Below are 16172 nucleotides of genomic sequence, written 5' to 3'. Positions count from 1 at the left end.
CTCTGGATTGACGACTACATCATGCATTTGTTCCAGTTCAAACACATACCCAGAAGGCTCACTATAGGAGCACTCTCAGCTACTCTAGACAACCTCTAGATGCCTTCGGCAACATTATTACAAGTCCTTCCTTCAACAGAACATACAGATCCACTCTACAGTGGCTGGATCCCTGAGACTCTCAATTCCTCCATACAACCCATACTCTGCCAATCTGCCTCCTCCAATAAGGCTCAAAATGATTTAATGACCAATTCTACACACTCACATCAAAGATCTGGTATCCTGGAATGTAAATAAAGTAAAGTCCTAAATTAAGAGACAGAAGTTTAGACAACTGACAGCTCAGAAAACAAAAAGAACAAGTTAGTTACCTTTGATAACACCTTACTTGGGAGAGACTATCTAGCCACAGATTACTTACCTTAGAATTCTCTCCAGGCGTCAAACTGAATCTGAAAATTGTTTCGTGAACAGTACCCCTGAGTTGCAGTAGGTGGTGTTGTTTGGCTCTTTGTGGCATCGTCAGTGCCGGAAGTGACATTTACGGTGCCTATATAGGCAGCATTCCCAACAAGGTGATGTCAGCTTCTTTTTGCGACTTCCCACGCCAGGAGCATGGAGTCACGAAGAACAATGACTATTTGTGTGGAAAACTAGGGCCCTGACAGGGTAATAGCCCTGTCCCTAGAAATCTGTTTGCAGAGCGGGGAGGACAGATGGGTCAGTAACAAATTTGTGGCTATAGAGAGCCTCTACAGATAAGGCCTTACCAAAGGTAAGTAATTTGTTCATTTAACAGAGATTTCTAGCCACAGATTCCTTGCCTTAGAATAGATACTCAAGCAATACCTACACAAAGGAGGGTCTCTGTAACTGTTTCACACTAAAAAGGCCTGTAGGAAGCTGGCTCTGTACATGGGACACTAAAAGAAGTACACCATGCTGAGAGTCCATAGATCCCTAATTGGTTGACAAAGGCAAAAGTAGATAATACTAACGCTTGCTTTTGTGGTGGTGTGAGCGAGCAGTTAGGCTTATCAGAGAGCAGTGCAATGCATTTGTTGTACTCACAAAGGCAAAAAATGAGACACACACTCAAATAATAAATCTGAAACCAATTTAGAATTTTTTTTTTTTTATATATATGTTTTGAAACCAAGAACTTCCAAAAAGAGTAAGTACTGCTTTCGTTTTTGATTCTTACAGGTGAGTAAAGAGTTTTAATCGGTGCGCCTTTACGCACAATGGAATCCTACAGAAAGAAAAGTCAATAATGCATAAAGGTAAGTACATTCGGTTTCAGGGGCTCACCTTTTGGCTTTAGAAATACAGATGCCCAAGGTCCAAAGTATTACCAGCAGTTCGTCTGGAGCTCTTTGAATTCTACCAGGAGCAGGATGCTTGTGAGTTTGTAGCTGAGCATGCTACAGAGAAGTGGGGTCACCTGGATACAGGCTGCAAAGGGATACTTGGGGACAAGTCTGAGAGCTCCAAGCAGGGGCTTAGGTCGCAAGGGGTCCTAGAGCAAGGAGGTACAGCCAGTTCTTCAGGACCTTGGCAGGGTTGCTCGGATACAGAGTAGAAAGGGCAGCTGGGCTCAGTGAACAAAGATGCTCCTCGTGGTTAGGGGCCAACAGCTAGCAGGAGCAAAATCAAGACTGCTGGGCCACTCACAAAGTGGATCTCAGTGGTGCTGATGCCCCTCGACGCTGCTTGGTCCTAGTGCAATTTGAAAAGTGGTGTCCACATCAGCTAGTCCATCCTAGGGTTGGCACTGGCATGATGTGGGCACACCTCTTATCCTTACTAATTTTCCTGCCTGTCATGCGGACAAGAAGTGAAGCAAGACAAGGGGTGGTCATCTTGGCCATCTGGGGAGATCTGGGTCACATAACAAAAGAGGTTCAACGCCTCCACCTAGAGCAGGCTTTGTTCCTAGCCTCCGAGAGCATAGGCTCTCATCCCAGGAGGTCGGAAACATATCTATGGTCAACACACTGGCAGTCAGTAGGTTTTTCAGGAGGCACCTTTAAGGTGCCCTCTGGGTGCATGCATTAATAATTCCATCACTAGATTCAGTGAGGGTTTATTAATACGAGATGTTTGATACCAAACATCCCCATGCTCAGAGAAGCCATCATGTACCTGAGGAACTTGTATTGACCAGTGTCCAGCATGTGTACTTAAAATGGGTTCCCTGTCCACTTACTATGTCCAAGAATCGACAAGGACATATTAGGGGCATATCTGTTTACGCACATATGTCCGGAGTGATATAATGCATCCTGCCTTAGGGCTGTAGGCCTGCTGTAGGGGTAACTTACAAATACCACATGTAGTGGTAGAGGACCTGGCACACAGGGATGTGTTACAGGTCGTGTTTTCACTTTTTGTCTGCATCAAGACACTCAGCAAGTGATGGCTGCAATCTGCGTTTGGCGACGGGTTCCTGAGGCTGGCACAATTTGTGATGCAGCTCTCAGGGGCCTTCTTTACTACCCCAGGACCTAGGTACCAGGGGCCCTTTTACTAAGAACTTATAGAGGGTGCTTAAAGATTGTGCCAATTGGTAAAAACAACTATACAATTTAGGGAAAGAGACCTGGCACTAGGGGCCTGGTTGGCAGAAACCCAGAGCACTTTCAGGCAAAATCACATCAGATACCTTTCAGAACGTGGGAGGCTAGCCATGCCAAAAAGGGGTGCTTTCCTACAAGGACTGAACTGTGCCCCTCCCAACAGATCAGACTGTCCAGGCAGTACTGTTTTGTCAACATATGCAAAAAGGCCCACATTGCTGCCGGGCAGAAGTCCCGGATCGGAACTCAGTGTGCTAACGCAGTGGTCACAGCCTTAAGCTCTGGTGGAATGAGACCTCAAACCCTCAGGGAATTCCTTCTTGGCCAGTTCACAGCAAATCTTAATGCAGAGCATGATCTATTTGGAGATGGCCTGTTTCTGCACGGCTTTTCCCTTTTTTGCTCTGACATACCCCATGAACAGCTGGTTGTCAACCCAGAACTGTCTTGCAGAGACATGTGAGAATGACAATGCTCTTTTCGGGCCCAGACTGTGAGGTCACACCTCTTCCTTGGAGGGATGTGGCGGAGAGTAAAAAGCAGGCAGGGTGATGGACTGGCCTACATGAAAGGGAGAGACGAATTTGGGCAGAAACGAAGCTCTAGTGCATAGAAGCAACTGGTATGGGTAGATATTCAGGTATGGAGGCTTGGATGACAAATCCTGAAGCTCGCTGACTCTCCTGGCATGTTACAGCCACCTGGTAGGCTATCTGGATGGTAAAGAGCCTGAGAGGACAGTGCAATGGCTTAAAGGGAGCTCACATCAAAAAAGTTAGGAAAAGATTAAGGTCCCACTAAGGCATGATGCAGGACAAAAGCAGAAACATGTTGTACATCTTTCAAGAACCTATTTACAATAGGTGATTTGAAGTGGAATGGCTGATCTGGCAACTACAGAAAGGCTGAGATGGCAGAAAAATAGCCCTTTCAGGTGCCCAAAGAAAAGCCCGGATGGGCAAGAGAGAAGATAAATAGAAGGATCTGAGAGAGGGGAGCAGAAAGAGGGGCAACCTGTTTCTCTGCACACTATGCCACAAACGTACCCCAATGGCGGGCATATACAATATTGGGGGAGGGACTCCTGGCTGCTAAGATAACAGTGCAAACTTCGGGCAGAAGGTCAAAGGCTGTCAACTGCCACCGTAAATCTCTATACATGAAGACAAAGCATTGACAGGTTTCGGGTGGAGAACCCTCCCCTGCTGCAGTGACAAGATTATCCCAAAGGGGCAGCCTGGTCGGAGGACCGATGGTCATGCTCAACTGGTCGAGATTCCAAACTCTCCAAGCCCAGTCAGGAGCCGCAAGGATGACTTGGACCCGGTTGTTCCTGATCTTCTTCAGAACTCTGGGCAGGAATGGTATAGGTGGAAAGCGATACAGGAAGCTTGCGCTCCACTTGAGTGAAAAGTGTCTCAGAGCGAGAGCTGCCTTGGAAACTCTAGCACTGCTAACATTGTGCATCCTCTGCAGTGGTGAACAGATCAAATCAAGGCTCTCTCCACCACTGAAAGAGACCTTGCACCACCTCTGGGTGGCGATGCCATTCGTGATCCGCTAGGCACCTTCAGTTGAGATAGTCTGCCCTGGAGTTCAGAGAGCCTGCCAGATGTTTAACTACCAGGGCTATGCTGTGACATTCCAGCCATGTACAGAGAGACAGGGCCTCTTAAAAAAGGTTGCACAACTTTATCCTGCCCTGTTTGTTGCAGTACCACATGGCGGTGGTGTTGTCCTTGAACACCCTTGATGGAGGGCAGAAAGGCTTTTTTTATGACCAAATTTTATTAAAAATTCACAAGGTACCTTCAACTGATTAAGAAATAGAACAACCCCATTTGTGTTAATACAAACCATTGAACAATCACAATAGTGCATATCAGTATCCTCATTCCAGCAGTAGTCCATGGTACGCTCACCGCACCACCCATGCCATATCTGGTCATGCTTTTGGGGGCAGCCTCTTGCCTCATAAATCATTTTTTCTTGGTGTGAACATCAGTCAACACCCCTTCTTGAAATCATCAGAGAAGGGGCTCTGATTTCTTCCAAGCGAGGGCGATGTACCTCCTTGCCATCAAGCAACTTTCCCATCAGTAGCCTGGCCTCAAGAGGACTATATCTGGTGTTCCGGGTATCCACGGGGAGGTGTACCCGCAACGCGTGACACAGTTGCAAATACAGAAATAACTGTATGTGGGAGAGACTGTATGAGTCTCACAATTCCTGAAAGGACATCAGGGCCCCCCCTCGGCGAGCGTGCCCCAAGTCTGAGATTCCTATTCTATCCCGTCAGTCGAATCCCAAAAGACCCAACACCTGTCTGAGCCAGGTACCCTGTCACAGCCGCATCATGTCTTTAAGGTGGCAGTTCCAGCAGATAAAACGCAAGGCCACGCTTCAGCAAAGCAGCATCACTCGGGTACAGGAGAGAGTCGATGGAGGTATTAGGTTGCCAAATAGCAGGCCAGATATGTTGGACTGTCCCATTACCCCGTAAACCACTCGTTGATGGGGACCAGAAGTGCATTAAAGGTAATAGCCATAGATATCAGCCATGCCTAGGCCGCCATCGAAAGGTTATTTTCACACTGAGGCGAAGGCCATACCCCAATAAATACAGTTGTCTTTGAAGTCAGAGAACCAAACAACACCTGGGGACCAAAAGGGGAAGTTCATCAGAATATCGAGGTATCGGGGAAGACACATCATTTTGAAGGCAGCAATACATCTCAACGGATTGAGGGGCAGGCGGCCAATTTTTGTCAAGTCCCTCTCCATTGCTGATGAAAGCGGTCGAAAGATAAGGAACCAAGCCAATTCAGAGAGGCAAGATATATGAATACTGGAGTTTCACCACATAGGTATCTTGGAGCACTAGTGGTGCCAAGCAGCATCTCCATTTACCTCCACCAAAAGCGATTTACGCATGTTAATTCGCAAGTCAGAGGCCTTTCCACAAATACGAAGGATTTCAAGGCATCTAAAGCCTGAGCACTGCGGGTCACCGAGGAAGAGCATAACATGGTCTGCATAAAGAGCAATGTGATCCTCAACGCCGCTCTCCCACCGCCATCCCCAAACCCGAGTATTGCACCGTATCAGGCATGTCAGAGGAAACAATAAAGGGGATAGAGGACAGCCCTGACGAGTGCCTCTGTGGATCGGGAAGGGCTGAGAAAGTACACCGTTGACTCGGACTTGAGCAGTGGGAGGTTGTAGAGGAGACTCACAAGACTACGAAAGGAAGGCCCAAAGCCAGCCCGCTGGAGTATGGCTGTCAGGAACAGCCATGAAACAGTTTCAAAGGCCTTCCAGAAATCGGCAAGAAGGAGGGCCAGAGGGCAAGTCATACGGCCAGACTGGGAGACAGCCAGTTGCACTCTCTGGAAGCAGTGCTGGGTTCTTCTGCCCAGCTTAAAGCCACATTAGTCTGGATGAATCAAATAAGGCATCGCCCGGATCAGCCTGGTCGTTAAAATTGATGAAAGATCTTGATATCTACGTTAATGAGAGACTGACCAGTAGGCAGAACAACGGTCTGCCTTGGGTATGAGCACAATGGGGGCAATGTCAAGGTCTGGAAGAAGGAAGCCTTTTTTCGACACTTCCGTATAAAGGGGCAAAAAGTGTGGTATCAAGTGGGTACAATATCTTATAAAGGAATCAATAGGAACCTCATCAGTGCCAGAAGTCGTTCCGGACTGAAGGTCAGATATGACGAGCCCCACTTCATCTGCTATCAGAGGCTGGTCCAGCACTTGGGCCAAGGAGTCAGGGGTTGAGGGCAGGGGGATATCTAGAACGAGGGGGGCTTCAACTTTGTGCGCGAGAAACAGAGATGCTCTATATTGGTCCTGGTAGAATGCTGAGAAGGCCTGTGAACTTGCAGGTAGCTCCCCACAGAAAGCCCCAGAGAGTCCCTAATGGCCGGATCTATGCTGTTGTAAGCAGCTCAGTCTCCAGCCAGTACAGAAACTTGCCAGTCTTATCCCCCAGACTCATTTATCAGCAGTGTGTATGGTTTCCAAAACTCTCTCACCTCCTCCAGAGAGATCTGACACAGTTTAGCCCGTGCCTGCATCAAGTGGTGCTCAACCACTGCTGGATCCACGGAAGGGTTAAAACCATCAGTAAAATTATTTTGGAACACCCTATGTTTATCCTTGCCCTGATGCCTTTAAATTTTTCAATGGACCCTCTTTGAAATTCCTAGAAAGTACTTTGTGGAACTAGATAAGCTGATAGTCTAACACCTGTGTGCCTCAGGGAGGAAACAGGTTAGTCTGTCTACTCTGTGTACATCAGGTAAGGGAGGTCTTGAATTGCCAAATCTGGATCTCTTCTATCTTGCTGCCCAAATGCAATTGGGAATCCAGATAGCTGAGGGGTACTTGTGACAACATCCCTTTGTTGGAACTATTAATGATGGAGGTGAGGGTTCCAGCTAGCGTACCCTATGTGGTCAGACAGGTTTGCAGAACATGGGAGAGACCCGTCCAAGCAGCATTGCTTAGGGCCCCATTTGCACCAAACAAGAATATTTGGGCACTACCACCATTCTTGCTCATCACACAGTGGACGTCAATAGATAGGTGCATGACGTATACCCCAATGACAGCTTTATCGCTGTGACAGATGCCATGGAGGCGTTCCACCTGGAGACTGGTCAATTGCTAAAAATTTGCAAAAATAGCAGCAACAGCTGGTAGAATAAGGCCCTCCTTCCCAGGCGGCCACCTGGAGTAAGAAACTCTGGTAACTATGTTGAATCTGGCAGGGGGTCTAAGGTTGATTTCACACATCCATAGGGCACTGTGAGAGGACTTAACTCTGGTGAACCTTCTTATACATTACAAATGGAACGAAGTGTTGGAGGCACAACTTTTGACTAAGGAATTGGAGGGAATTCAGGAGGGAAGTTAAGGCCGCCTCTTCAAATGCATGGTTTAAATTAATTCAATTCAATGTGATACATCAGGTTTATCTCTCTCCTAGTACTCTGCATTTAATTTACCTTGTGTAGCCCTCCTCCTGCCCCCAGTTCACAAGGGTCGATGTGGATTTTATTCATATGATCTGGAGATGCCCTAAAGTAGATTAATACTGGGAGGCAATATTGAAAGCCCTGAATGTGACTAATGATTGGTTACATCCAGAGATGTAGGGCAAAGCCTCTTAGGACAGAATCCAGTTAAGAAACAAAAGAAACAGAGTGGAAATTCCTCCAGCTGGGCCTCATATTGGCCACATACAGAACTGCCATAAGATGGATCTTCTCAGCAGCTTCAACGATCAAAGAATGGGTGAGAGATATGGCTGAATGGGCAAATGCTGAGGAGTGCCACATACTTAAAACATGCAGGGATAATAAACTTGCAGATGACCGCCAGGGCAGCAATGCTCACCAAGCTACTGGACTCCTCCAGATGCCCTACTCCCTTGAGCGTGGTTGTGGAACAGAGTTAGAGAATGCATAATGTTCAACTGAAGAGGGAGATGGACAGTTCACAGTGTTATCATTAATATGGTGAATTTACCAACGTAATGCCTTCTGCACTGTATATGGTTCATTATATGGTGTCTAATATTGCACTGGGGAAACTGATTGAGGGGAGGGACAGGGGAATTAGACAGTCATGTTTATGGCAGAGTAACTCCATATGTCAAACTCTAAATCAGGCTCTAAATCTCCACATTGGACGTAGGTAGTGCGGTTGAGAGCCCCATTCTAGAAGGAAGGGCGCATGACTGGATGAGCCTTGTAGCAAGCTCTGAATAGATTGTAGAAGTAATAAGTCACAGGCCAGAAGCCAAAGCAGAACGATTTTGGGCCTGGTTTTTGGGCCGTGGGCATGTGCATGTAGGACTGCTGTGCAGGGTTCCATGAACACCACACATCACAGAGACCAATGGAGTCTGCCCACAAGTTCAGTTGAGAGGAGCAGGCCACCCTACCTGTCCGCGGTGTGTCCGATGTGTCTCACACTGGGTCTGGGACCACATTAAAGTCACCGTCAATCAAGATCATGCCAGGAGGAAGGGATAACACCAAGGTCTAGAGTGCCCGTGGAGTCGAGCATAAGACAAAAGATAAAATTGGCAGAAAGGCTTTTAATGCCAGCCGGATTGCCCAGAGCTTCAGAAGGTTGATGTGGAGTTCAGATTCTGCCGGAGGCCAGAGGCCTCTTATCTCCACCTCTCCCTGATGGTCGCCCTACCCCAGTATTGACACATCTGTCACTACTATCCAATCTGGTTGGGGTAGGGAGAGGGGTCTGTCATTGACCCAATTGCGGATGCTTAACCACCACTGCAGATTTTTTACAGGACCCGCCAAGAGCTAGATCATGACGAAGAGATTCCCTTGATAGTGCGCCCACTGGAACTTCAGGTCCTACTGCAGAGCCTGCATATGCCAACGGGCATGTGTCACAAGCAGGATGCAGGAGGCCATGAGGACCAGCAGCCTCAGAGTCAGTCTCACAGAAATCCAAGACAGAGGCTGAAACAGCAGTACCGTAGTCTGAATATCCTGGACCTGCCGTTCAGAAGGATAGGCCTAAAATTGCAGTGCCTAGGGTATGAGAGGGAGTCAGGTGTGACTTTGGCACGTTGATAGTGAACCCCAAAGAGTGCAGGAGGTCCACTGTAGTTTGGACGTGGGAGATGACAGCCTGGGGTGAGCCCGCCTTCAACAGCCAGTCGTCGAGATAGGGGAAGGCTTGCAATATTGACCTAATATTGGCAATAAGCTGCAACCACAGCCATAGTCATGGTGAACAGCGAGGGGCACTGGTAAGACCAAAAGGGAGCACAGCAAACAAAGTGCTTATGGCCTACCATGAACCGCAGGTATCGCCTGTGGGCAGGCAGGACGGGAATGTGTAAGTATGCATCCTGCATGTCCAAAGCTACCATCTTGTCTCCCGGGTCCAAGGCAGACAGGACTTTAACCAGTGTGAGCACTTTTGAGGAAGAAATTGAGAGGGCACTGGACTAGCATAGGAAAAAACCCTCCGTTCTTCTTGGGCACTAGAAAATAACTCTGAATCTATCCGTGGATCCGAGAGGCCAGACTGGAGTAGGGTCCCCTCCCAAACCCGACGGCCTGAAGTTGCACTTTATAACTTGGTCTGTTAGTGGAAATGGTCTGTCCAAATGTACGATGCATGGCCTCGTAGAACCCTGTAGTTGGGCAGAGGTTGTTCCGGCTTCCCAAAACTCGGGGAGGTGAGGGCTGGCCCAGGCACAAGCTCAACAGTAGGGCCAGGCCTCGCATGAGAATGCTCCTTCATCTCGTCGGATGACTTAGACCGATGGGGTAAAGTCGAAGACCTCTTCAACTTCTTATGTTTCTTTTTCTCAAAGGACTTACTCAAAGACCACTTCAAATGAGATGAGAATCTTGGGCTCTGCAACTGATCCCAGGACCTTCCGCTCGACCGGGTTCAAGGCTATTGCAGCATTGCTTGTCAAGCAGTAAGAAGCTTGAGAGAGCACTCCCTCAAGACCATGGCGTGCATAAGTGCGGCAGTCAATGCTGGTCTTTGCACTGTGGTCGCACTCGAGGCACAATAGGCAAACAAGCTGCGGGTCTGTCACTGACATCTGTCTGAGACGGTTATATGTCGGAACCACGGGTGCTTCAAGCACCTGTGGCTCAACAACGAGGTCGGAACGACCTTGTTCTAATCACTAATGCCTTAACCACTAATGCGTTTACAACGATTTTACCATTGTAAATGCATTCCTTGTAAAGGCATTAGCGATCAGCATGCACAGTTCCAGCATGCTTCCCCTCTAGCCCCCACCCCCAAAAATTACCACGTCCCCCCATCCCCACAACTACCCCAACCCCCCACCCCCAAAATTACCAGAACCCCAACCCCCCACCTAAAACCACCCCAACCCACCCCTTAAACCTAAACCCTGACCCCCCTTCACCCCCCAAAACTCTAAACACCCCCAGCTCCCCACCCCACCCCAAAAACTGAAAATACCCAGAGCCCCCACCCCCAAAACCTAAACACCCCAACCCCCAACCCCCAACCCACCCCTTAAACCTAAACCCTGAAAGAACCATAACTTTAAACAAATTGTTAAGAGCTTAAAAACCTGGTTGTTTACCTTGTGGAGTTGCTTTAAAAAAGGTTTTTACTATTTATTTTAAGTTCTGCCATTTTCTGCACAGCCAAGAAACCTATTTATGGTTTATGACTTGCTTTCTAAAATAATAATAATCGTTGGTAGTATTATTGTTACATTATTGTTTTTATTATTATTATTGGCGTGCACATGAGGGCTTCTACACTTTATGGGATAGAAACATCCAACAACATACCTTAAATCTTGAGAGGCAAAGCTCGATGCACTCCTTTACCTGACTCTCACCATGTGACACCTTGATCCACAACACAACCTTGGAATGATTAACTTCTTTACTCAAGGTGCACGCATATCACCTTAGTGCTCCTACCCTGTTAAACATCTACATGGGGTCTATGCCTTATCTTGATGATTCTTCTCCACCTAATCTGCAACAACTAATCAACCAAAACTATAAACGCATTCAGACACAGAGAGGTCTGCAGTCATACCCTGCCCCTCTTTCAACTTCGAATGGATGTCTGAAGCCACCTTATGCTAAGCATCAGAAAGTCAGAAAACCTAACTTAAGGATCACTGACTCACAAGATGTAAACACCTTTACTAGCAGCTACATTTAACATATTACAGTAACTTTGGACTCTGTCCTCAATCTCAGACCTCAGTTAAATACTGTCTATAAAACCCCCTCTCATCTACTGGGAGCTCTTAGAGACCTTACCCATCCTGGGCTTTTATAACTTGGTCCAGGCAACTATAACACTTGTTCTCTTACATCTGTACGACACAAACACACCTTACCTAAGTGCATTCATGTATTTGCTCAGCATGATACAACAGATAAAAACACTACAATAAGGCTCCTCCCGCATCTCACCAATGGGACCTTATGGCTCCCACCATAAGTGCCCTATTCTGCATAACCCCCAGACATTTCATGGAAGATGGCCTCCTACCTCCAAATGAACATTTGTACCTAACAATTTAGCTCTAAGATGTAGCTAAGTTTATAAATCACAATGTAAAACACATTCTTGCCTCCTACTTCCACCGCAAGATTGCAGACATCCACAACAGCTTCAGCACCCGGACCCCCGCCAGCAACCACCAACACCACAGATTCACCTCCTACCAACCTCCTGCTCTCCCCCTGGACCCCCGTCAACGACAACCATCAAAATCATGAACACCATCTACTCCGGCTCGCCATCTGACCCCTGCCCTCACCACATCCTGAACAAAGCAAACTCCGTCATCACACCCCAACTACGGAAGGTCATCAACAGCTGCTTTGAGTCCGCCACCTTCCTGGAGAGCTGGAAACACGCCAAGATCAACGACCTCCTTAAAAAACCCAAGACGGACACAAAGGACCTCAAGAACGTCCGGCCTATCTCCCTGCTCCCCTTCCCGGCAAAAGTCATTGAGAAGGCCGTCAACAGACAACTAACCCGCTTCCTAGAGGAGAACCGCACCCTGGACCCTTCCCAATCCAGATTCTGCAGCAACCACAGCACCGAAACCGCTCTCATCGCCGCCACCGATGACATCAGAACCATACTGGACAGCAGTGAAACCGCGACCCTCATCCTCCTGGACCTCTCGGCCGCATTCAACACCGTCTGCCACCACACCCTACACTCACGCCTCAGCAATGCTGAAATCCGCGACAGAGCCCTAGACTGGGTCACCTCATTCCTCACCGGCAGAACCCAGAGAGTCCACCTCCTCCCATTCCGCTCGGAGGCCACCGAAATTATCTGCGGCGTACCCCAGGGTTCGTCCCTCAGCCCGACCCTCTTCAACGTCTAGATGGCCCTGCTCGCTTACTTCGCCCGATCCCACAACCTCAACATCATCTCATACTCCAACAACACCCAGCTGATCCTCTCCTTCACCAAGGACTCTGCTAAGACCTACCTCCACGAAGGAATGAAGGCCATTGCCGAATGGATGAAGAACAGCTGCCTCATACTCAATTCCGACAAGTTGGAAGTCCTCATCTTCGGCTCCACCCCCTCTGCATGGGATGACTCCTGGTGGCCTGCCACCGTCGGAACCGCTTCGACTCCCACCGACCACGCACGCAACCTACGATTCATCCTGGACCCCTCACTGTCCATGACCCAGCAAGTCAACGCCATCTCCTCCTCCTGCTTTAACACCCTCCATATGCTCCGAAAGATCAACAAATGAATACCCACCGGAACCAGAAGAACAGTTACCTAAGCCCTCTTAAGCAGCAAACTGGACTATGGCAATGCCCTCTACGCAGGAACCACGGTCAAGCTCCAGAAGAGGCTGCAACTCATCCAGAACGCCTCCGCACGCCTCATTCTGGACATCCCCCGCCACTGCCACATCACAGACCACCTGAAAAATCTGCATTGGCTCCCAGTCAACAAGAGAATCACCTTCAAACTCCTCACGCACGCTCACAAAGCACTGCACAACACCAGATCAGAATATCTCAACAGACGACTCTCCTTCTACACCCGACCCGGCATCTCCGCTCCGCCGACCTCGCCCTCGCAACTGTCCCACGCGTCTGCAGAGCTACAACCGGCGGTAGATCATTCTTGCACCTCGCCCCTAAAACGTGGAAGACTCTTCCCACCCACCTGCCCCAGACCAAAGATCTCCTTACCTTCAGGAAACTTCTCAAGACCTGGCTGTTCGGGCAGTAGCAGCAACCATCCCAACCTTCTTCCCCCTCTCCTCCTCAGCACCTTGAGACCCTCACGGGTGAGTAGTGCGCTGTAGTGCGCTTTACAAATTCCTGATTGATTGCTTCTGAAATTCTGTCCTTTAGCAAAACTTTGGAACTCGCTGCCTACTTAGATAAGAAACCTGCTTGACCACTAAGAATGTAGCACGAAATGAAAACCATACATGTAAGCAAACAATGTAATTGTATGCTTTAACATCTCTTTTTTCAAGTAAGAGTAAAATCAGCCAATCAGCTCATTTCACCTTCTACTGGCAGCAGTCCTCTGGGGGTATATCTCAGCCACCTTAATACAGATTTTGATGGGAGAATTATTAATCTCCCCTTTTCAAATGTATGTCTCTTTAATGGATGCCAGCAGGGTGATCAGGGATTAATATTATTTTTTTGTTGGGGGGCAAGGAGGGTACGGGGGGGGGAAGCAACACCCAGGCTCAAGGACCTTTGTTCACACTCCTCACCCCACCCCACCCCATCCCCATAGGCCCAGTCAGTCTTTCTGCACTCGAGCCCACAAGTCAGCAGGGAATCAAATGAAAAAAGGGCGTGGTGCAGCCCATTTTGGCATATGGTCATGTCACCACCTGAAAATACAGTCTTTCTGTCCCCACTCGGAAACAGATTGTGGGGTGTTTTCTCCCGCTAAGAAAGCTTACTAGACCCAGGGATTTTATTTTTTTGTAAAGAAAGGGGTGAGGCCAAACAACTGGCAGCACTGTGGAAAGCACTGGCAAAGTCAACAGGCAAAGGGGCAAGACCTATTGACTTTGCCACTGCTTGTTTTAAATGTGAGTGAATCTATTTACAACTGCACATTCCTGTTTTGTGAATCACTACTGTGAATCTCTTCTCGTAGAAGATTTCATTTACACATGTATGTGCCTCTTAGGTGCCCAAATAGCTTTGTGTACTGGTCCCTTTGTATTTTATTGTGTTTTGGAATAGATTAGATTACAGATTTGATTTTGAAGCAAATAAAAAGCATACTCACTTGTGAAGTGTTATATAAGATTTTCATCCCGTTTGCATCAACAAATGCCTTTCTTCCCAACTTTATGTTGGTCACACTTTTGATACACTGCAGGATTCCTTTCCGAATTAACATGTGCCTGTGGCGAGTGTCATGCCGGTGCCAATCAACATAAGTTGTTATGAGAAGCTGAACATAACCCCGATCCACTGCTTTCCTGGCATTTGTTTCTGAAACCAAAAGGGCATAAATAATGAAAAACATCAAACAAGCTAAGAAGAGATAATATAATAAACTGACTTAGTTGTTAGAACAACTGTTTAGGTTCTTATACATCTTATGCAGAATGTACAAAATGCTGGCTGCAAAATACTGGTTGCAATTTGAGACCAGTATTTTTGCAACCAGTAAAACTTTTACGAACCAACCTAAATAATAATAAGTTGGTTCTTAAAATTATGATTTAATGTAGGTAGTAATCCGACTTACCTCATGAACAACAATGAGGATGGTCACAAATTGAAACTCACCCCAAGTGGGTACTATCACAGGAATGGTGGCCAAGTAGGGTCAGCAAACCATCATGTTTCTAATCGCTTTTTAATAAACTATTTTTTTTCTTTGATAAAGCCCATTTTCCTTAAGGGAAACACGGCTGTGTTTAAAAGAAAAAGTTTTCTTTTTTTCTTTAAAAAAAAAAGGTTGTTTAAAAGTGTGAAGTCACCCCCAACCCCCATACCCCGACTCCAACCTCTGCATTTACAAAGGGGAAGGTGGCCCCAAAGGAGTCTCATGCCTTTTGCAAAAAGTTTAACATACCAAGAGGGGAGTCAGTCTGTGCGGACGGAATGCGGAACCAATCAAACATTCACCCCTAGTCACCAATCTGCGTTTAATCCATCAATTCTTTTGCTCACCATGCCACCCCAGTTTGGACCCAGCCTTGACCCTGTTCCTCATGGGAACAGTCCAGCCCAAACTGCCAGGGCCTCCCTGGACCAGAAACAAGCATCCTGGGACCGGTTTCAGGGTATCACCCTTCATCAGCCAGGCTAGCTTGAATCCAGTGGCACAGTGAGCCAGGGACCCACGTCTGGTCATACCCGGCGCACTTATTGTGACAGAAGCAAACAAACACAAATGATGGGCAGAATGCGGAACGAATCAGACATTCACCCCCAGTCACAGATCTGGGTTTAATCCATCAATTATTTTGCTCACCATGCCACCCCAGTTTGGACCCAGCCATATGCAAATCAGTCCTGACCCTGTTCCTCATGGGAACCGTCCAGCCCCAAACTGACTAACTAACTAACTTGAGTCACAGGTTCAAAATGTATTAAGACAAATTCAATTACACTCAGAGTACAGGAATGCAATGAAAGTGTGCTAAGAATTGTCAAAATCTCAACCTTGATCAAACTCAAGGTGAAGACACGTCAAATTGTCGAACTTCATAAAGCTCAATGCCACATTCCTGCCTCCACAATCAATTTCTATAGAAAACAAGCTTAGATTTTGTACATGTTTATACTTTAGTGAACATGTACAAAACAAGGATGACCTGTAGAACAAGTTACTTACCTTCAGTAATGCACTATCTGATAGAGAAAGGATTTAGCTGCAGACTAATTACTTTAAAATCTTCCCCAGACACAAGCCTGTATCAAGAAACTTTTTCCCCATAGCACGTCTGCACATCGGAAGAAGGCGTTGCGTGACTTCGTATCAACATCGTCCACCAGATGTGAAATCAGCAGAGTCCATATAACCCTCTCAA

At 47.3% G+C, this 16172-nt stretch overlaps 1 protein-coding gene across 7 annotated transcripts in view; it reads right to left on the bottom strand.

The window, feature by feature from the left end:
• AGTPBP1 (ATP/GTP binding carboxypeptidase 1) overlaps positions 1-16172 on the bottom strand; it is an 863873-nt gene that overhangs the window by 419917 nt on the left and 427784 nt on the right. For all 7 annotated transcript variants that reach the window (XM_069229549.1, XM_069229567.1, XM_069229576.1 and 4 more), the window contains one exon: positions 14414-14622. In XM_069229549.1, the coding sequence (XP_069085650.1) occupies positions 14414-14622 (209 nt within the window). The remainder of the gene's footprint in view (positions 1-14413; positions 14623-16172) is intronic.

This window comes from Pleurodeles waltl, chromosome 1_1 (genome assembly GCF_031143425.1).
Source record: "Pleurodeles waltl isolate 20211129_DDA chromosome 1_1, aPleWal1.hap1.20221129, whole genome shotgun sequence".
Lineage (NCBI taxonomy): Eukaryota > Metazoa > Chordata > Amphibia > Caudata > Salamandridae > Pleurodeles > Pleurodeles waltl.
The sequence above is the reverse complement of the archived record's forward strand: the minus strand, read 5'-3'. Positions and strand labels throughout refer to the sequence as shown.